General features: G+C 33.7%; 1 protein-coding gene across 10 annotated transcripts in view; it reads left to right on the forward strand.

Annotated features, from left to right (window-relative positions):
* Positions 1 to 23,631, forward strand: part of ERBIN (erbb2 interacting protein) — a 106,436-nt gene that overhangs the window by 50,173 nt on the left and 32,632 nt on the right. For all 10 annotated transcript variants that reach the window (XM_079915269.1, XM_079915273.1, XM_079915275.1 and 7 more), the window contains exons 5-14: positions 7,371 to 7,449; positions 8,926 to 9,015; positions 11,088 to 11,144; positions 15,048 to 15,111; positions 17,086 to 17,160; positions 19,440 to 19,584; positions 20,893 to 20,965; positions 21,267 to 21,396; positions 21,713 to 21,828; positions 23,322 to 23,391. In XM_079915269.1, the coding sequence (XP_079771395.1) occupies positions 7,371 to 7,449; positions 8,926 to 9,015; positions 11,088 to 11,144; positions 15,048 to 15,111; positions 17,086 to 17,160; positions 19,440 to 19,584; positions 20,893 to 20,965; positions 21,267 to 21,396; positions 21,713 to 21,828; positions 23,322 to 23,391 (899 nt within the window). The remainder of the gene's footprint in view (positions 1 to 7,370; positions 7,450 to 8,925; positions 9,016 to 11,087; positions 11,145 to 15,047; positions 15,112 to 17,085; positions 17,161 to 19,439; positions 19,585 to 20,892; positions 20,966 to 21,266; positions 21,397 to 21,712; positions 21,829 to 23,321; positions 23,392 to 23,631) is intronic.

Here is a 23,631-nt window from a genome sequence, read left to right on the forward strand (position 1 = left end):
AAAAACCAATGAAATGATATGTAAAGCTGAGTATGAAAATGAAGTCAGGCTCTAATGAGGACAGTGTAGAATGTCCTCCCACCTTTCCTCTAGATGCGGATTTTTTTTTTTTTTTAAGTATATGATAAGAATTATTCACCACAACCAAGTGGGACTCATTCTGGGCATTCAAGTTTGATGTTTGAAAATAAATCAGTGTTATTCAACACATCAATAGACATATAATGAACTTGGTAATTCCATTCCTTGTTGTTTACTCAAGAGAAATGAAATACATGTCATTTGAAATTAAATATAGTGATTTTTTTTTTTAAGTTCATTACACCTTTTTCATAATTATTGAAACCTCCTTCCTTTTTTTGCCCTATTCGTCAGTGTCTCCCACATCTACCATGGGCGCCGTGCTGCTACCAGATATTCCTTAGGGCCTGCCACCTAGGAGAGTTATTTTAATGTATCCTCAGTAGAATTATCACTTGAGGCAAATTATTTGTTAGTTGAAGAACTGATAAGAATTTAACTCCTAAATTTATAGGATTCCGTAACACTAAATATTTTGTGTGTAAATAAATGAGAGAAAAGAAAGAAGAAAAATTAGTGTAAAAAAATCAATGTTATTATTAGTGGGTAAGTCAAATTTAACGAGTTGTACAAAAGTACAGTATACTAAGTAGTTACATGTGTTTAGAATAGAGAATTGAGTCAGCCTAAATAAGACCTATTAGCAGTAATATAAGAAGCATACAGATACTATTAAGTAATTCATTGTATAAATGCCCTAAAATATATATTTGAAGTATTAAATGTGCAGGTAAAGGAATGCTTTGTAGATCAGTTGTTCCATTTTGGGGACTTGTAACAGGGTTGTCAAGTTTTTATTTCAGCATTAAGAAAATTCTTATCCCTCATTCCCTCCAAAAAGCAACATCTCTCACATTCCTATTACCATAATTTTATTTAAAACTGACTTTTCACTCAAAAGAAAATGAATGCTGTAAAGCCACTGAAGTTTAAAACTTACATGAAATGAAAAATTTCCAAAATCAACTTAAGAAGAAATAGAAAACTGAAAATACTAAATCAAATTAGTGGTCAGAAAAACTGTTAGACCTAATTTTAGGGAAAAGTTGGACCAAACCTTCATGGAATAGGATAATCCTTAATTTATAAAATCTATTCTAGAGATTAGAAAGGGAGGAAAGTACTTGACTCAACTTATAAGGGTAATAAAACTTTAATAACAGAAATAGATAAAGACTGTCTAAATTAAAATGTTGGAAATTCTCTGCTGGGATGACAGGAGTAGCTCTGCTGTAGATCTCCTCCTGTCTCAGGCTAGCCCAGGCATCCCAGGCATGTCCTCATAGGACAGTTAGGGGAACCTGAGATCTAGTGGAAATTAGGCAGGGCTTTTTTAAACCCTTGATTTCATCAATTGTGTTAACAGTTTAGTGGCCAAACCAAAACAGATGGCTGAGCCCAGAATCAGGATTAGGGAAATTATACTTCGCATTTTGTTGGGAGGAGCTGGTACATCACATTCAGAGAGTGGTAATAGGGAGTAGTGAGTGGTCATTAATGTAATCCATCTATCACGTATACCTAGAAATAAACTTAACAGAAAATGTGCAATATGGGCTTCCCTGGTGGCGCAGTGGTTGAGAGTCCGCCTGCCGATGCAGGGGACACGGGTTCGTGCCCCGGTCCGGGAAGATCCCACATGCCGCGGAGCGGCTGGGCCCGTGAGCCATGGCTGCTGAGCCTGCGCGTCTGGAACCTGTGCTCCACAATGGGAGAGACCACAACAGTGAGAGGCCCGTGTACCGCAAAAAAAAAAAAAAAAGTGCAGTATGATCTAAACAGGAAGACATAAAACTATGGAATAGATCAGTAGAAGAGGGTAACAGAAAAGACTGTCCAGAAGCATAACCATGGAATATGACACACAAAAATTCCTCTACAAATGGAATATGACACACAGAAATGCCTCTACAAATCAGTGGAATAAGGAAAACATATTTCATAAGTGTTGGCACAGTGTTTTTATATGGGAAATAGTAAAAACAAAGAGAGCCTTCACAGTATATACTAAAATAAATTGCAGATTAAGTAATATGAAAAACAAAAATTACTATTATTAGAAAATGTAGAAAACTATTTTTACGACTTTGGAGTAGAAAAGATGTCTTATTCAAATATTAAAAGCACAGCAGTAAAGGAATGAAATTTCTACATGACAAAATATAAAGTAAAAATTCATGACAGACTGTGAGAAAACATTTGATATACTAGTATTTCTAAAGAATGCTTACAATCAGTAATTTAAAAAATCCAATAAAAAATGTGCAGTGAACAGAGAATTCAAAGAAGAAGAAATAAAAATGATCAGTAGGAAGCAATGCGAGCGTCTATCAGCAGATGGATAGAGAAGACATGTTTTATACGTGTGTGTGTGTGTGTGTGTGTGTGTGTGTGCATGATGAAATATTAATCAGCCGTAAAAAGGAATGACATTCTGACATTTGCAGCAATGTGGATGGAGCTAGAGTTTTTTGTTTTTTGTTTTTTGTTTTCTGTGACATGCGGCATGCAGGATCTTAGCTCAATCTTAGTTCTCTGACCAGGGATCAAACCCATGCCCCCTGCGGTGGAAGCGCAGAGTCTTAACCACTGGACCACCAGGGAAGTCCCTTTTTTAAAAGATTTTTTAAGTTCAAGTATAGTTGATTTACAGTGTTGTGTTGTACAGCAAAGTGATTCAGTTATGCATATACATTTGTGTATGTGTTTATGTGTGTGTGTGTGTGTGTATACATATTCTTTTTCAGATTTTTTCCCTTGTAGCTTTACAAAACTATTTCTGTTTTGTATATAAGTTCATTTGTATCTTTTTTCTTTTTCTTAAAGATTCCACATATAAGCAATATCATATATTTGTCTCTTTCTATCTGTCTTCATTTAGTATGATAATCTCTAGGTCCATCCATGTTGCTGCAAATGGCCTTATTTCATTCTTTTCTATGGCTGAGTAATATTCTATTGTATATATATACCACATTGTTATCCATTCCTCTGTCGATGGCCATTTAGGTTGCTTCCATGTCTTGGCTATTGCAAATAGTGCTGCAGTGAACACTGGTGTGCATGTATCCTTTTGAATTATAGTTTTCTCTGGATATATGCCCAGGAGTGAGATTGCAGGATCATATGGTAGCTCCATTTTTAGTTTTTTAAGGAACCTCTGTGCTGCTCTCCATAGTAGCTGTACCAATTTACATTCCCACCAACAGTGGAGTAGGGTTCCTTTTTCTCCACACCCTCTCCATCATTTTTATGTAGACTTTTTCATGATGGCCATTCTGACCCATGTGAGGTGATACCTCATTGTAGTTTTGATTTGCATTTCTCTAATAATTAGCGATGTTGAGTCTTTTCATGTGCCTTTTGGCCATCTGTATGTCTTCTTTGGAGAAATGTCTGTTTAAATCTTCTGCCCATTTTTTGATTGGATTGTTTGTTGTTTTTTTAATATTGAGCTGTATGAGCTGTTTATATATTTTGGAGATTAATCCCACGTCGGTCGTATTGTTTGCAAATATTTTCTCCCATTCTGTGGGTTGTCTTTTTTGTTTTGTTTATGGTTTCCTTTGCTGTGCAAAAGCTTTTTAAGTTTAATTAGGTCCCATTTGTTCATTTTTGGTTTTAGTTCCATTACTCTAGGAGATGGTTTCAAAAAGATATTACTGTGATTTATGTCAAAGAGTCTTCTGCCTATGTCTTCCTCTAGGATTGTTATACCATCTGGTCTTACATTTAGGTCTTTAATTCATTTGGATTTTGTTTTTGTGTATGGTGTTAGAGAATGTTCTAATTTTATTCTTTTACATGTAGCTGTCTAGTTTTCCCAGCACCACTTATTGAAGAGACTGTCTTTTCTCCATTGTATATTCTTGCCTCTTTTGTTGTAGATTGATTGACCACAGATGTGTGGGTTTATTTCTGGGCTTTCTCCCCTGTTCCTTTGATCTATATTTCTGTTTTTGTGCCAGTACCATACTGTTTTGATTACTGTAGCTTTGTAGTATGGTGTGAAGTCAGGGAGCTTGATTCCTCCAGGAAGGGGAGAGGGACTAGATAGGGGCATGAGATTAGGAAATATGATCTACTATGTATAAAATAGATAAGCATCAAAGATATATTGTAGGGCTTCCCTGGTGGCGCAGTGGTTGAGAGTCCGCCTGCCGAGGCAGGGGACACGGGTTCGTGCCCCGGTCCAGGAAGATCTCACATGCCGCGGAGCGGCTGGGCCCGTGAGCCATGGCCACTGAGCCTGCGTGTTCAGAGCCTGTGCTCCGCAGCGGGAGAGGCCACAGTGGTGAGAGGCCCGCGTACTGCAAAAAAAAAAAAAAAGATACCTTGTACAGCACAGGGAATTATAACCATTGCCTTGTAATAACTTTTAATGGAGTATAATCTGTAAAAAAATACAGAATCACTATACTGTACACCTAAAACTTGCGTAATGTTGTGAATCAGCTGTACTTCAATTTAAATAGATCATTAAACACGTGAAAATGTGTTCAGCATCTCTAGGAAATATCAGGAAAATATCTAGTTTTAATTAATATTTCTATTATTTCTGGTGAGGTTCAACCCCTTATACTAGCAAAAAGTAAAGACATTATCAAATGTCAACAAGAATATAAATAGGTACTGTAGTATGAAAATTGATATTACCACCCTGGAAAAGAATTTGGACGTTATCTAGTGATACTGATAACTATGTGCCATGTCCTATTCCAGTAGTGAAGAAGAGAGGCAAAGATTCTCCCCTCACAGAGCATGTACTCTTAGTGGTGCCTGATAAGCAAACTTCTAAAGATAGGTAAATATATGTTAATCTGCTTTACATTGTCCCATGTATCCCTGGGTTTTCATATATTTTTTTCCCCTCTATGTTTCAGAATGGCTGTTTTCTGTTGCCATGTCTTCCTGTCTCTCTGACATGCTCTCCTACAGTGACTAATCTTTTAATCCTGTCCTTTGGATTTTTCATTCACATATTGTATTTATCATTTGTAAAGTTTCTATTTCTTACATTTAATCTTTTCCTCTCCATTTTGTTCATTTTTTTCCTTTAAGTACAATAGCTGTTTTAAAGTCCTTTTTTTGTTAATCTTGTTATCTAAGTAGAGAGAATAATACAATAAACCTGATGTGCCTACCAACCAGCTTCAAAATTTATCAGTATGTTATAGTTTCATTTATACCTCCTATTTTGCCACCTCTGATTGTTTTAAGGCAAATAAGACAACCTCTTTCATGTATAAATATGTTAAGATGAAACTCTCTATTATCTCACTTAAAAAAGAGAACCAGCTGACAGTAATTCCTTAATATCATTAGATATCCATCAATGTTAACATTTTCTGATTTGAAGCTTTACATGAACTCTGTAAATTCTAGCAAAAGTTCCTTAAACTAAAATTGAAAAAAAAAAAAGAATCATCTTGAAACTGTTAGGGAAATTGAATTTTAATAAAACAACAATGATAAAACCTTTCCTTAAGGATCATTAAGCCCAGATTTTTTAAATTGAAATTTTTATTGAGATAATTGTAGATTCACATGCAGTTTTAAGAAACATTACAGAGTGGTACTCTTGTATTTGTCACCTAGTTTCCCCCAATGGTAATGTTTGCAGTTATTATAGAACAGTAATAATATTGACATTAATACAGCCCCCCAGTCTTACTCAGATTTTTCGCGCGCGCGCGTGTGTGTGTGTGTGTGTGTGTGTGAAGTAGATTTGGATATTTACCACGGTCAGTTCTCTTTGATCTCCTCTTACCTGGGTAGTTGTTCAGTTTTTCTTTGTCTTTATCTTTTTAGACGCGGAGAGTTTTGAAGATTACTGGCCAGGTGTATAGGATTTCCCTTAATTTGGATTTGTTTGATGTTTGCTTATGATTCAATTCAGGTTGGGTGTTTGGGGCAGGAACACGACAGTAGATGCTGCACCCCTTGTCAGTGTGTCTTAAGATTAGTTGCCCCGTGATGATGCTGTTAACTGCTGATGCTAACTTTGAAACAGTTTAAGTGGTGCGTATGAGATTTCTTCACTTTTTCCCCCTCTTAAAATTAATAAGTATTTTGGGGAGAGAAACTTTGAGACTATATAAATGTATACTGTTTTTCTTCATTCTTTAACCCACTAATTTTAGCATCCATTGATGAGTTTTGACTGATCAGTTATTACTGTAATATTTGCCAGTTGATGATTTTGTATCATTCATTTTTCATGATCTGAAATTCTGTACTTGGGCACTGTAGTAAACTTGCTTAGAATCATACATCAATGAAGTTGAAAGAGCCTTAAATGATCCTTTAGTGTCAGCCCCTTTGATATACATGTTATGTTAGTGGAGGAATGAGTCTTATAACACAGAATTTTTTGAATATTTTTAAAAGTTACTAATTCGCACTCCTAGTCTAGATTAGAACAGTACTACTTAAAGTTTCTCTATGGATTATTGCTAGTTCACAAATTATTGTTGCTATATTTTTGCTAAGATAAGTTGAAGAGATAAGATTAAGTGCTAAGAAACTTCTACCATAATTTGACTTGTCACATTTGTGTTGTATTTTACAGAAGTATTGGTGTACAACTGCGTCAGGCATATCCACTGGCATATCTGATACATATTTTCTACCTCTTCTATCTTCAGCTTTGCTTTCAGCTTTGTTGTCCTGTATGTATTAGGGACCAGCTCAATCTGGAGCCCAGCAATTAAGAAGTAATGCCTCTTTTATACACACTACTATATAAAAAATAGATAACCAATAAGAACCTACTGTATAGCACAGGGAACTCTTCTTAATACTCTGTAATGACCTATATGGGAAAAGAATCTAAAAAAGAGTAGATATATGTATATGTATAACTGACTTATTTTACTGTACAGCAGAAACTGACACAACATGTAAATCAACTATACTCCAATAAAAAATTTTAAAAAATTAATGCATCTTTTTATGTGAAAAAACAAAGAATGCTTAATTGTTTTGAATTTTGTGTCCTTAATACCACATAGAGAAGGCACTGATTTTCAGAAGAGCTGGGAGAAGGAAAGGAAGGCAGAACTAAACAAGATAATTAGCAGTAGTCATAAAGAGGCAAAAGAGCGAAGAGAAATTGTTGTGCAGATGGTTCTGTTCGTTTGACGTTGGTGTTGTCAATTTATCAAGAATCTGCTCAGTTGGTAAATTTTGAATCTGAAAAGTGTACATTAATTATTAATATTATTATGATTTTTTCCTTTGTAATAGATTCTTTTCACTTGATCATTGATTATTTGTTCATTTTCTAGGAATACAGGAGTTTCCAGAAAATATAAAAAATTGTAAAGTTTTGACAATTGTGGAGGCCAGTGTAAATCCTATTTCCAAGTGAGTTCTTCTCTGTTGACTTAAAAGTTACCTTTGTGAATAAAGCAAGTATGATATAGTAGAATATTACTTTCTACATTTTAATGAACAGTTAATACCAATCTGAAATCTGCACAAAATTTTAGTTAGATTAAAAAGGAGTCTTTTAATTACTCTTTCTAACTCCATATATTACAGAGGTAAATTTGACGTCCATACAGATAAGGCAAGTGCTTTTCCCCAAGTCTCACAGATAGTGAATGTCAGAAATGAGACTAGAATCCAGGTCTCCTAGCTCAATGTTACTTGAACAATATAAAAATGTCTTCACCTGCAAATCCAATGTATGTGGCACACTCAAACTTTTGAAAAGAAAGAAACCGAAGGGTCAAAAAGGTAAAAACAACAAAAAAAGGGAAAAGCCATGTGATTGGTTGTACTATATACCAGAGGTCACATATATTCTTTTATGATGGTAATGGCTTTAAGCAGAATGCTTTCTTAGCACCAAAGCTGTTAAATTTTGCAAAAATGGAATGATGAAGCAAAAGGTGAATAGTGTGAAGCATAGCTTAGTATAGCTAAGTTGAAAGTTGAAACCAGCTTTCACATATTACAGTATTGTATTTAACGAGTTTTTCCAAACATAGGCAAACATGTAAAGGACAGACATGTAAAGATGATGTTTTACCTTCATCTGAAAATTTTGCTGTAGCATCAAGTTCTAGATTTGTAATTTCTTTTGTAAGCCAGAGGAAATAAAAGTAAAGCTACTTATAGGCTCTTATATGATCTTAAATGTCATTCAGCTTTTAATGTTATTTCTTTCCATTTGGTCATTATAAAATTATACAATCTTTCTTTGATTTTTTAGGGACCAAATATTGAAATTGAAAATAATCTAAACCAGTGTTTCTCAAATAGGGACTGTTTTGCTCTTATGGCTATTTGGTAAATTCTAGAGACATTTTTTGGTTTTCACAACTTGTGGTGGTGGACAGTGCTGCTGGCTTCTAGTGGGTCAGAGGCTAGGGTTGCTGTTAAACATTCTACAATGCAGAAGACAGCCTCCTGACAACACAGAATTATCCAGCCCCAAAAGTCAATACTGTCAAAGTTTAGAATTCTTTGTCTAGTCCTTTGGATTGGTGTTAGATAAGGTGAATTTCAAGAGTGTCTGCTGATATATCATAGTCATGGCCTGAATACATTTCTGTGTGTTGTGGCTCATTCATAGTTGACTGTTATGTGCAGATTTTATCTTATTGAGACAAATATTGCCTCACTTCCTTTTAAAAAATGATGAAGGTGTAAACATTGAAACAGGTAAGTTATTATAAAAAGCAAATCTCAATTTTAGGATCACTCATAAAAGTGAAGAGGTGACTGTTATCTGTTAAGAACATGTGTTGGTTAGACAGTTTTTTAGACAGATTTTAATAAGAAACTAAAATTCTGTATATGAATTAAATTTAAATTCTGGTTTATTTTACATAGGCTTCCTGATGGATTTTCTCAGCTGTTAAACCTAACCCAGTTATATCTGAATGACGCTTTCCTTGAGTTCTTGCCAGCTAATTTTGGCAGGTAAGTTACAGTTTCTTCTAAAACCTTCTCTTGTTAGCTCTTGTAAAGTTTACAAAACTACAGGTTGCTTTAGTAATACTATTAATTACAGTTTCATAGGCTCTTCTTTTGTAATTATTTCCAAGCATTGTAGTTTTTATAGTTTCTTTAGAACTTGTTATTTTGTCTTGGAATTTATTTTCCCAAGCAGAAATAAGCAGTGAAAATTTAAAAGAAAAATGTAATTTAACACTTGGTTTTAAAGTATGTAAAAATAGGGAGTTTATTTAAATCGGGATAATTTTTGCATATTTGAGATAGAATGCACTTAGCACTTACATATTTTTTAAAATGATCTAATTATTGGTTTATCTGTCTTCACTGGAATCAAAGTTCTGGAGAAAAGAAAAATGTGTTTCTGGGGTCCACCCCATTGCTCCCTGCTTGAACTTAGACCGATTCTTGTCATACTGTAGTCCCTGAGTAATTTTTCTAGTGGAAAAATGAATCAGTAAGTGAACAATAGGTATCAAATTATTATTGTGTTTAGATTAATTGCTAGAGAAAATGCTATCCAAATACATGTTAATATGGTAGTCATCTTTTTGTCTTGAAGACAAATACCATATGATCTCACTTGTATGTGAAATCTTAAAAAAAACCACCAAAACCCCAAGCTCATAGATACCAGAGAAAAGATTGGTGGTTGCCAGAGGTGAGGGGGCGGGGGTGGGCAAATGGGTGAAGGTGGTCAAAAGGTACAAACTTCCAGTTATAAAATAAATAAATCATGGGGATGTAATGTACAGCATGGTGACTATAGTTAACCATATTGTATTGTGTGGTATTTGAAAGTTTCTAAGAGAATAGATCTTAAAAGTTCTCATCTCAAGAAAAAAAAAATTTTGTAACTGTGTATAGTGACAGATGTTAACTAGATTTTTGTGGTGACCATTTCACAATACAGTTGACCCTGGAACAATGCATGGATTAGGGGTGCTGATCTTCCACACAGTCAAAAATCCACATATAACTTACAGTTGGCCCTCCATATCTGTAGTTCCTTAGTATCCAAGGTTCCAAATCCACAGATTGAACCAACCACAGATCGTGTGGTACCATAGTATTTACTGTTGAAAAAAATCTGTGTATAAGTGGATTCGCACAGTTCAAACCCATGTTCTTCAAGGGTCAGCTATGGGCTGGCTTTAGCTCAAGCGGTTACTCTGTCCCATTGGACTTCTGATGCCTATGTTGTTCAAGGGTCAACTGTACATACAAATATCGAATCATTATGTTGTACACCTGAAACTAACAATGTTGTTTGTCAATTGTATTTCAAAAAAGAAAAAAGAATTCTGTCCTATGGGAACCACATTATAGTGCTTTATATATTTACATACATACACATATGTATATATGTATGTACACACATATATGTATATACACAAATGTGTATGTATGTGTATACATATATGCATGTCGTGTACTTGTCAGATTTCTGTATCTGGATCACTTTTTAAAATTGAAATGTATTTGACATGTAACACTGTGTAAGTTTAAAGTATACAGCCTGCTGACTTCATACGTTGTATGTTGTAATATGATTGCTGTTGTAGCATTAGTGAGCACCTCTGGACCAGTTCATCTGCTCATTTATCCTCTAATTTTATTGGAATGTGTGTCACTGAAGTGCCAGAGGATTTTCTCCTTTTCCATGTCCCCTTGTGTTTCTTTATTTTTCTCTCTCAGAGCTCAACCCTAGAGTTAAATTATTGTTCTTTAATCTACTAATGACTAATAATCTGGGGAGGTTTTTTCAGAAAAATGCATGAAATTCGTTAGGATGGATATTGGGGCAGTTATTTTGTGCTTTGGATATGTCAAGAAGTGTTTATCCCCCCCCCATTAATTCTGAGGAGCAAAAATAGTCTTTTCTTCCTTTATATTTCTGTGTAATTTTTAATACAATATTCTGCACGTTGTAATTACACAATAAATATTGGTTGCTTTAAAATTTTAGAGGATTGCATTAATTTGTTACATTCTTTATCTTTGTTATACATGCTTGATTTATTTTATTTGTTTTGCAGATTAACTAAACTTCAGATATTAGAACTTAGAGAAAACCAGTTGAAGATGTTGCCAAAGTAAGTAAACGTGCTATCCTTTGTGAAATTTAGTTTAGAATTTTAAATTCTTAAATCCTTAGAGAAATATTAACTTTTTAATATCTAAAATGTGAGTGCAAATTATTTTAAAAGACTGACATTTGTGGTCTTTGTATATTAATTAGTGGTGTTCAATATAAAAATCTGTATATCTGTTGGTATTTAGTAGTGATTTCATAGTTCTCTGGAACTCAGTCTTGTGTGACAAAAGTCAGAATAATAAGTATGTAAAGCCCACCTGAGTCCCAAATTAAGATCCCCGTTTCTATACTAGAGCTCTTACATAGTACTCATTAGAGAGACTCATAAGGTCTTCATGTAAAGTCTGGTAACTCTTTTTAAGTTTTCAGAACTTGTTTGGTTTTAGTCTGTTGTAAATTGGAAATGGGATGGAGGGCCCCCTACTGGTAAGCTAACATCAAGAGGAGATGGCAGTCCAAGAGCAAATAAGATAAAACTAAAACAGATATACAAACTCAAAATGCACTGGTCTATGTCCATTTATTGAAGAAACGTCTTAAAACACCCTGATTCACTGGTCCATTTTTACAGTTTAGGTAATGGCAAACTACAGACTGGTTAAATCTGTCCCAGAGACTACTTTTTGTAAATAGTTTCACCAGAACCACATTCATTCATTTACATATTGTCTGTGGCTGCTTTTGCTCTACAGTGGTAGAGTCAAGTAGTTGTGACAGAGACTTTATGCAAAGCCTAAAATATCTGACCCTTACAGAAAACTTCTCAGACTCCTGTTGTAGTTTATTTGTCAAGAGTTGTCACCTCTTGATAGAAGCATCTTCAGTTCTCCAGGAGTTAGTTGTTCTGTTTACTCAACTTCTGTAGCATCTTACTTATATCTGTTATGACATTTACTACATTAGCCTAATTTTTAAAATACATTTTACTCTTATCTTACCTGGCCAGCATATTCCCACTGGCACATGTACTTGGTCCTTCCTCCTCCCCACCCCCACCCCCCATGAATGTAAGGCTTTGAGGGCAAGGAGCATATCTGGTTTTGATTCCCAAAAGACTGGATTGCTTAGAATTTATGGTAATGGTTGTGAGTATAAAGTGGGAATTATCCATATTGAAATTCAAAAAGGTTTAAATTTTTACAGATTTGGTATTGGCATTGATGACTCCTTAGCTCAGAACTTGACTGCTAAGAGATTTGAATAAACAAGGTGTAAATTGTTTACTGAAACATCTAAGCCTACAATTAATATGGTGTCTCTGATATCATAGGTAATTCACTTATTTTAACTCCTTCTATTTTAAGTCTTTATTTAACTTCAGATTGGGCTCTCTCAGTGTATTTGCAAATATAATTCTTTACTGCTTTCTTTTTAAGACATGATTAAAATATTTGAGGCCTCACAAACTGTAAAGAGGCCACAGTTTTACGTGTTAGGAAAGTCATGTGCATTCAGGTTATATGAGTGGACCTTTTTATGATCCAAGATTAGAACAGTGGGAAAGCTGTTTTAAATACGCAGTTAAATGAAATTTAATACCGTCTTAATACTGGAGAGCACAGTACAAAGAACACAAAGAATGTATATTTTTCCTCTGAGACAGAAGAGAAGGTAAAAATGAGTTAAATACAAAGGAATTTTAGAGACAAACAGGATGAAATTTGAGGGATATTGTTTTTACTTTCTCCGTGAAGTAGGAAGCTGGATCTTAAATGAATAGATGTAAAAATGAAATGAAAAGATGAAATTTTGTGTCTTAGATTTTTCAGGTGTATGAGTAGGACCAGAGTTGCCAGTGTTAGCTACAGCAAGTTGTGATGGAGATACTTTTAGAATTTAACAATGTATTTCCTCTTTTTTATTACATATCTGTGTCATTCACATTTTCCTAAATCAGTTTTAAAACTTAAATTTCTAACGATATTGTTTGTAATTGAATTTTCTAGTGCACTGCTTTTCTTTTTTTTTTTTTTTTTTTTTTTTTTGCGGTACACAGGCCTCTCACTGTTGTGGCCTCTCCCGTTGCGGAGCACAGGCTCCGGACGCGCAGACTCAGCGGCCATGGCTCACGGGCCTAGCCGCTCTGCGGCATGTGGGATCTTCCCGGACCGGGGTACGAACCCGTGTCCCCTGCATCAGCAGGCGGACTCTCAACCACTGTGCCACCAGGGAAGCCTTGCACTGCTTTTCTTTTTGTACCCTTTTTAAAAAATAAGTTACCCTTGTTGATATAAAGTGTTTAATTGCTGCATGTGAATTTTCTGTTATCTTGTCATTATAAGAATACTGAATTAAGAAAAATAAGACCATGTTTTCGTCTTTCAATCTTACCCCCTCCTCACAGCCCTCTTTACCTTTCTCAAACGTCGACCTGGTATAGTATTATGGACATAGAAGTTAGTATCTAATCTTTCTTGAGAAGAATCCTGGAAACACCTTTTTGCTTTGTTACAAAGCAAATTGGAACTAATTTACAGGTTTTCAGGACAAAGACAGATGTGAGTAAGGGAGGTAGAATTATAGTACCTCGTAGAACCTGAGAATAGGCACTCAGTAAATCAGAGTTAAATAAAGCAGCTTTGAGAAAAATTGGTGTTGGGAGATGAATTAAATTAGTGTTGATAGAATGGCATATTTTAAATGGAAGGGTTAGGGAAAATTAGCTTTCTCTAATGGTAGGTCAGTAACATAATTACATTACAATTATGATATGTATTCTTATTTTTTTTCACTAAAAAGCCAGATAAATTTAATCAAGTTTTATTTTACTTATTATTACTAATTTGTTGAATTTCAAGAGAAGATAAAAATAATCTGTGTTCTTGTGTCATAATTTAAGGAGTCTGTTGGTTTTTAATGGTGTTAATTTCCTAATTAACATATTGATATATTGATAATATGATGATTGTATTTTGCCATACTTTTGCCATATCCTAAAAAAAATTTAATGTGTTCCTATGGAGTTCCCTGGTGGTCTAGTGGTTAGGATTCAGTGCTTTCACTGCTGTGACCCAGGTTCAATCCCTGGTTGGGGAACTCCTGCAAGCCATGCGGCACTGCCAAAAAAAATTTAAAAATTAAAAACTAGAAAAAAAAAATTAATGTAGTTCCTTATCTGGGTAGCTGGTAGCACCTCAACCTATTAAATAATAGGTTTTTCTAAAAATAATATGTGTTTGAATTAATTAGAAATTAGTTTAGTTTAAAAAGTGCCTTCATTGAAGGAGCTATAAAAATACAACTTAGTTTATTTCATCATGAAATCAGTTTGTACATTCTTCAAGTTTCTGTAGTTGCAGAGATATGTTGGTATTAAGTTGGAAGTTAAAAATGGTATATTGTAGTTTAATTTAAAATAAATGCAGTCTACGAATTATATTTGTGATTCATGTAAAACTTTATTTTGATTTGTATTGAATTTAATTTGAAAATATGGGGAACAATGTAATATTTACTGTTCTTGGAATTTTGAATGTTAATTTTCAGTTAATTATCTTAAAGTTTTACAAATATATCACCAGTCTTGAAAAATGGTAATTCATATGAAGCTGCCAAACAATCTAATCATTAGTTAATTTATACTATCTGAAAATTTATTTTGTGGAAAAAATGGAAAATCAGTTACTCGTATTCTGGACTGGGGGTTTAAATTTACTGCAATTACTTAAGAATAGAAATAACCTGATGAGAAGGCAAAATTAGAGAATAATTGATAACTTATTTCATTTTATTTAGAAATTAAATATGACTTTTTTTCTTAGAAAATTTTTATTTTATCAACATTTGAAAGCTTGTATGTTATTAGATAATACATAAGAATATTTTACACTATAAATTTTAAAAGATTCCATGTAATTGATATTTTTGTGTACTTAATTCTTTATTAATCCATTGTGCATAGAACCATGAATAGACTGACCCAGCTGGAAAGACTGGATTTGGGAAGTAATGAATTCACAGAAGTGGTAAGTTCTCACCAACCTCACTATCCATAAGTCTTCATTTGATCAAGAGCAAAATATGAAAATTAATATGTTTATTTCTCTGCATTTGTAAAGTATAAAATTGGGTAAAGATACACACATATTTTAGGGAGACAAGATATGAAAATTTTTAACAGGGAAAATTAAACAGATAACATCTGAAAGGAGTGAGGGTAAAAATGTAAAATTAATGAGAAACCCATAGAAAAGGTATTGAAAAGTTTTTAGGCACAGGAAGTAGAAACTTTGAAAGATTATAAGGGAAAAAGTTTCATCAGACTAGAATGCATCAGGAAAAGTACTTGTGAGTCAAAAATAACTCCATGGGAGTATTGCTTAGGAATTTACTCAGTGATAAAGTACTTCTCTATAATTTTACTTAATAGCTAAAAGGAAAACATTGAGTGAAACAACTATTATTTTTGAGTTGATAATGAGACCTCAGGATCGTGTTTTTGCTTTGTATGCAAAGGAGTATGATGCTAAATCAAAAAGGAAAGAAGTATGTAAGCAGTTTTTTGTCTTCAGTCATTGCTCCAAGAGAACTCAGAAAAATAAGCTAGATATTCTTTTGAAGAGGAATTCATTAACAATATCATCATCATTAAAATTTTTACGTTATGTTTACAAGCTTGTTTTTTTAAATTGCTGTTAAGTTACAAGTGATAGTCTTAAGAACAAGAATTTCTCAGCACCACCAGCTGCATGATTGCCCTTTGGATACTGTATTGTACATTTGCTCACTAAATAGACAGCTTTTCAGCTGAAGTCACTGGAGGAGCATGGTGGTTTTGGGTATCACATTTTTTTCCTAAAATATGCTATTTTATATTCTTTATTATATTTTAATTGAAGCTGGTATATGATGACTTTTACTCTGTGTTGTAGAAGTTTTTACTCCTTGTGAAAAAATGAATATTCTTTGCTTCCTAAATTATCTAACTGTTGTACATTTTCTCAATATTTGTCTTATATGTGTTAATCTATTTCCATATTAACTATTTGAAAATTCTAAATTATTGTTTATTTTATGAATCAGAGCATCATACAGAATCATTAATTTTTGTACCATTTCCATCTTCCAACATTACACATTTAAAAAAAAATTACTGTTAGAATTGTAACAGGTAAAGCACAGAAAGAGATTTCTTTTAATACAATTTAAACCTAGAATTCTTACCTATACTTAATGTTAACAGTAAATCTGAATGACATGCCTTTTATGTATTACTCATGTTATTATGGTGATTAGATATGATGACACTCCATGCCATCATACTGTCAATGATTGGACACAGGTTTGTGGGATGACAGAAATATCTTCAAATGATGCATTCAGAAGAGCCTCCAAGGGTGAATACCTAAGAGCAAATTTTGCCTGAATGCCAGAGTCTACTACATCTTTTTAATTTTTTGGTCCTCAACGTCATGTTATGAACAGTATTCTACCATGTAATTGCAGGAAGCTGAAAATAACACAATACACTTAGCATATGATTATGCCTTGGTTTACTTACCTTTTGCTTATTATTGGACTTTTAGGATATATATTGCCTTATTTTTTCCTCCCTCTAGGTCATCAGAGAATATCTTTTTTTTTTTTTTAAGAGTCCCTAAAAGTCTACATCTTTTTACAGAGAATGATTAAGAGTATCTTTTTATTGTATTCTTGAAAGTAATGGGTCTTGTTTTATTTATTAATTGTATAAATACTTGAGCCTGTTATGTAATCAAAAGCTTAAAGGAGTTTTCTGTAATCTGTTATGGAATATCTATTGAGTAATATTTGTGTAATAGCTATAATATAGTGGAAAGACTTGAGTCTTGGCTCTGCTTTTTTTTTCCCTCATTTTTTAAAGTGAAACTTATCATTAGAAATTCCCAGGGGAGCTTCTTTTGCCAAATAAATATATTCAAGTAAATTAATATATTTCCCCCTCCCCCCAATCTAAATAGCCTGAAGTACTTGAGCAGCTAAGTGGATTGAAAGAATTTTGGATGGATGGTAATAGACTGACTTTTATTCCAGGGGTACGTATATCAAATTTTAAAGACTTTCCTTATTGCTGTCTATCCTTTGCATTTTTATGAATTATACATTTTCAAATAAGTTTTAATTAGTTTAAAAATGATTACTTAATTCTCAATACTGTTAGATAGAAACAAATTACATTTTTTAAAATTGTCAACACGTTCCTTTTTTTTTTTTTTTACAATGTTGTATTAGTTTCAGGTGTATAGTAAAGTGAGTCAGTTAGACCTATATGTATATCCACTCTTTTTTAGATTCTTTTCCCATATAGGTCATTACAGAGCATTGAATAGAGTTCCCTGTGCTAATCAGTAGGTCCTTATATGATATTTGTCTTTCTCTGTCTGACTTAGTTCACTGAGTGTGACAATCTCTAGGTCCATCCATGTTGCTGCAAATGCCATTGTTTCATTCTTTTTTATGGCTGAGTAATATTCCATTGTATATATGTACCACATTTTCTTTATCCATTCCTCTGTTGATGGACATTTAGGTTGCTTCCATGTCTTGGCTATTGTAAATAGTGCTACAGTGAACATTGGGGTGCACGTATCTTTTTTTTTATAAATTTATTTATTTGGCTGCGTTGGGTCTTTGCTGCTGCACGCATGCTTTCTCTAGCTGTGGCAAGTGGAGGCGACTCTTTGTTGTGCTGTGTGGGCTTCTCATTGCAGTGGCTTCTCTTGTTGCAGAGCACAGGCTCTAGGCACGCGGGCTCCAGTACTTGTGGCACGTGGGCTCTAGAGCACAGGCTCAGTAGTTGCGGCGCATGGGCTTAGTTACTGTGCGGCATGTGGGATCTTCCCGGACCAGGGCTCAAACCCATGTCCCCTGCATTGGCAGGCGGGTTCTTAACCACTGCGCCACCAGGGAAATCCCCGTGTATCTTTTTGAATTATGGTTTTCTCTGGATATATGCCCAGGAGTGGGATTGCTGGATCTGTACCATATTTATAGAGCTAAATATGGTAGTTCTATATTTAGTTTTTTAAGCAACCTCCATACTGTTCTCCATAATGGTTGTACCAATTTACATTCCCACCAACAGTGTAGGAGGGTTCCCTTTTCTCCACACCCTCTCCAGCATATATTGTTTATAGATTTTTTGATGATGGCCATTCTGACCGGTTTTGTAGAATCAAAACCGGTTTTGTAGAAATGGCTTTGTACAATCAAAATTGTAGTTTTGATTTGCATTTCTCTAATAATTAGTGATGTTGAGCATCTTTTCATGTGCTTTTTGGTCATTTGTATGTCTTTTTTGGAGAAATGTCCATTTAGATCTTCCGCCCTTTTTTTGATTGGGTTTGTCAAACACATTCTTGATTAAAATTTTAAAATTTCTGTAATAATTTTTGTAAAACACAGTTGACCCATGAACAACTCAGGGGTTGGGGGCACTGACCCTCTGTGCAGTCAAAAATCTGTGTATAGGGCTTCCCTGGTGGCGCAGTGGTTGAGGGTCCGCCTGCCGATGCAGGGGACACGGGTTCGTGCCCCAGTCTGGGAAGATCCCACATGCCGCGGAGCGGCTGGGCCCGTGCGCCATGGCCGCTGAGCCTGCGCGTCCGGAGCCTGTGCTCCGCAATGGGAGAGGCCACGGCAGTGAGAGGCCCGCGTACCGCAAAAAAAAAAAAAAAAAAAAAAAAAAAATCTGTGTATAACTTATAGTCAGCCCTCCCTATCCAAGATTCCTTCATTGTTATGGGGTTCCTCTTCTGGATCTGCGGTTCTACATCCACAGATTGAACCAACCACAAATAGTATGGTATTGTAGTATTTACTGTTGAAAAACATCCATGTGTAAATAGATTTGTGAAGTTCAAACCTGTGTTGTTAAGGGTCAACTGTCACTCTCTTTTAATGCCATGGAGTGTGTCCTTCCTAGCGGTTGCAGTTGACTTTATATCTTATTTTATTTTGCCCAGGGAATTGTTGAAGTAAGCTATTTTCCATGTAGTTTCTTAGCAGCTGACATTGTGTTCATTCTCAGAACTAAAGCCATACGAATCCCCATATTTGCTCTTCCCCTTTCAAATGATGGGCAGCTAAGTTCCCAAAGAAAAGTATATGTCTGTTGTCACTCTGCTGGGCTAACATTAGTAGGAGCTCTTAGCTTTATTACTGAATACTTTACTAATAGCATTAAAAAAAATTATGAATCCTTTCATATAAATACTTAATTTTAAATTATAACTTGGCATTAGATTTATTGTCTAAACTTTTCACCACTTACTGTTGATGGAGTCATTAGATTTCCTTTTTTTTTTACTTACAGTTTATCGGTAGCTTGAAACAGCTCACATATTTGGATGTTTCTAAAAATAATATTGAAATGGTTGAAGAAGGAATTTCAGCATGTGAAAACCTTCAAGACCTCCTATTATCAAGCAATTCACTTCAACAACTGCCTGAGACTGTTGGTTTGTATTGCTCTCTAAATCATGTAATTAATGTTTGCTAATATAAAATATGAGAAACTTAATGCCATTGTTTGATTCAGACCTTCCATATATCAAATTTTATTTGTTATGAGATAGTTTTACTGTTCTCTGAAGTCATAGATCTTATTTGAATTTTTTTCTGATGCGATCAGTTATACAGTTTACTCTTTTGTTGACATTACTGTTTTTCTTTACTTTAAGGAAATGTCATTTTTATCACTGCAATAAAGTTTAAATTCTTTAAAAGAGTTTAATTTACCCAAATTTGGTTTAACTCTTGATCGTGGCCATTATCTAGTAACTTTTTTCAATCTTAACTACATTTTAGACTCACAAGAAGACAGCCAGATAAGCAAAATCCTACGAAAATCTATGCAGTTAACCCTTGAACAACGATGGTTAGGGGGCCAACCCTCTGCGCAGTGGGAAAATCTCATATAATGTATAGTTGCACCTTTGTATCTGCATTCATTTCCTCCCTATCCATGGTTCTGCATCCATGTGTTCAACCAACTGTGGGTCATGTAGTACTGTAGTATTTACTATTGAAAAAAATCTGCGTGTAAGTGGATCCGTGCACTTTAAACCTGTGTTGTTCAAGGGTCAACTGTGTTTGTGTAATTGTGTGTCTGATGATGCATCAAGGAAATTGAATTATCTTAAAGAACCAAAAACTTAAATCTTGGCATCTTCATGTTGTTTAAATATAAAAATCAGAATTATTTTAACATATTTTTCAATTGAATTACATAACTGTTTTAGCTCAGGTTTCATTTTGCAAGCTCTACCATAATTTATTCAACACTTTTAATTTTAAATTAAACTCCGTTTTTATTGTTTTAGTATTTAGTATATGTACAATATGTAAAATAGTTTGTTATACACTTAAGAAAACTATGGTCATAGTACCACTTCTTTAATCCATTGATACCATAAGTTTGTATTGTGTATCTTCACTGTGCCATCACGGCATTGTTTTAAGGAGCATGGCTACCACAGTTAGCAAAGGGAGACAAAAAGTACATACTTTTATGAAGCTTACATTTTAGTGAGGGTTAAATCGATAAATATACACTACTGTTAAGAGGTAGTATGTATGTGAAAATTGTAAATACAGGGTGAGGGAATAGAGAATTGGTGGGGTTGGGGTGGTATCTTTTTTAGATATGTTGGTTTTTAAAAGTTCTTTATGATTCATGTCAAATGTAATATGTGCTCACATTGACTGTTGGTTGACTTGATTCTAGTTCAAGATGGAAAATTGTATATTATTTCTTCCTTCAATAGGTTCATTGAAGAATGTAACAACTCTTAAAATAGATGAAAATCAGTTAGTGTGTCTGCCAGACTCTATAGGAGGGTAAGATTTTTGTGTATTAATAGAACTAGAAGATTTTTCTTTCGGTTCAACATGCCATATATTGTTTTCAGATAATTGTTAACACCTAAAGGAGATTCCAAAAACATTTAAATAAGCAGTTGGTGGCAGGTTGGGTTTATTTATAATGAAGACAGGCTGATTTTTTTATAGGTGAACTGTAGTGGAAGTAGATTTTCTCTACGTTTGTTAAAGTCAAGTTCAAATAGTCATATGTTCTTAAGTTTTGAATGATATACAGGAAATCTTTTGTTAAAATATGTGCTTTCTCTTTTAATTAAAGGTTAGTGTCAATAGAAGAACTGGATTGTAGCTTCAATGAACTTGAAGCTTTGCCTTCATCTATTGGGCAGCTTACTAATATAAGAACGTTTGCTGCAGATCATAATTACTTACAACAGTTACCCCCAGAGGTACTGTATTTAAAATTTATTTTGAATTTTTGTATTTCTAATTATTAATTATAGCTATCCAGTGTGGTTTTCTTTATTTTCAGAAATAATTTTGTAACTAAGTTATTTATTTTCTGAATAATAATTAGCTATATTGATTTTCAAGAGATACCTAAATACTTTTCTTCATACATGGAAGTTAATAATTGAAAAGGAAAAATATAATTCCTTTTATAAATGAGAAGAGTATTTTTTATAACTTTTGAAAATGATACTTTACTTAATGTCTGTTAAGCAGTAGGCGAAGTTTTGATCCACAAGTCTGTTTCTCTTTCAGATTGGAAGCTGGAAAAATATAACTGTGCTGTTTCTCCATTCCAATAAACTTGAGACACTTCCAGAGGAAATGGGTGATATGCAAAAATTAAAAGTCATTAATTTGAGTGACAATAGGTTTGTAACAATGTAATTCATCATTTGGTTTGTAGAAGACATCTATTGGATGAAATTAAAATTTCATTATATGTGTTAGAAAATCTAATGCATGTTTTTCTTTTCATATATATTTTTGGTTTTTTGTGTAGAATTTTCATTTGAAAGAATGATTTAATTTTACCTGATGTTAATTATCGTACTGTGGTTATTTGTCACAGTTCATTTTATGTTGACCTTAGCTATATAGTCTTAATTATCTCCTTATAGTAGCCATTTTTATTTCTAAAGTCAGATCTTCACCTTAATACTGCTGTTGAACAAAGCAGCTTTTAATCTAATCTACTCCTTGTATTAATCTGGGCAAAGGTGTAATTAGACACCCACTCAAATAATTTTGGACAACACAGCCAAGGTATAGAGCAAAATAGATCACAAACTGGAACAGTGTTTAAGTTAACAGATTGTCCATAATTTTTTCTGATGTAAAGATACTAATAGTGATAAAAGAACATTGTAACGGCATTTTTACATTTTGCTTTTGTAGTATCTTACAAAGTATTCAAAACAGCCCTATAAAATAATAAATGGGTATTCCCATTTTATGGAGGAGAAAATTAAGACTCAGATTTAAGGTGATTCACATAGCTTGTAAGATAGAGCTTTAATGTAAACTCAGTTTTCTGACTAGTTAGGGTATTTAGACTGTTCCATTTTATTTAAGAAGAACTACTGTCCCTGCCCCTCCTTTTAAATTATTAATTATAGCTATCCAGTGTGGTTGAAAATTAAATCATTAAAATTAAATCCCTTTTAAAATTAAATCCTTGTTTCAGCCCATACTTTGTCCCCTAAAACTAGATCCCTAAGTTCCAGCACCCTAGGTTTCTAGAGACCTAGATGCCCTAGGTTCCTTGAAAGTTAGGCATAGAATAGGCATAAGACAGAAGGTTTAAGTAGGGTGCTGTTCCAATTTAGCATTCTACTGAGTATTGCTATTACTTTGTTTTTACTCATTATAGTGTTAAAATAGTCTTCTTGAGTATGAAAGTGCTGGGTCACAATGAAATAAAAAGAGTGCAGTATTTATAACAAGCTCTTACTCAGAGTGGTTCCTATAACAGTTTGTTCTCTGTAAAGGCAAGTAAAACATCCAAAGCAATTTTATGAGATATTGTTTAATTTGTCCTTGCCTTTGCAGTAAGGTAGGGATAGTTGCTAGTTTTTCTTGGCAGATAATTTTTTTTGAGGTTATTAGATTATCCATTTCTTCCCCCAGTAAAATTGATTCAATTGAAGAATTATATTTTTAAAATTAATTCTTATAAAACTGAATAGTATTTTGTCTTATATCCTGTTCAAAGACCTATACTGGGTTTTCTTCTGAATTAAATGTTTTTCTCCTATTTTCATATGCAATAATATAACATTGTTTAGAAGACCATTAGATCTAGCTCTCATTTTAACATTTCTCATTTTTAAAGTTTAATTTTTGTTTGTATTTTTTCCCACAGATTAAAAAATTTGCCCTTTAGCTTTACAAAGCTACAGCAATTGACTGCTATGTGGCTCTCAGATAATCAGGTAGACATTCTGATTTTGTAAATTGATAGAATTCCAGTTATTCTATATGATTATGCATTCTAATTTACTTAGGATTATTTAACAGCAGTTCTAATCTGGTACACATGTAAAGACACATGTATAAGGAAAATACTGGAAAATACTTAGATACAGATAATTTTTTGTGAAATATGTGTAGATTCATGAACGGTAAGTCCTTTGGGGCTTATCTAACTTCTGTATCTGTAAAAAGATAGATTA

The sequence above is a fragment of the Stenella coeruleoalba genome, assembly GCF_951394435.1.
Source record: "Stenella coeruleoalba genome assembly, chromosome: 3".
Lineage (NCBI taxonomy): Eukaryota > Metazoa > Chordata > Mammalia > Artiodactyla > Delphinidae > Stenella > Stenella coeruleoalba.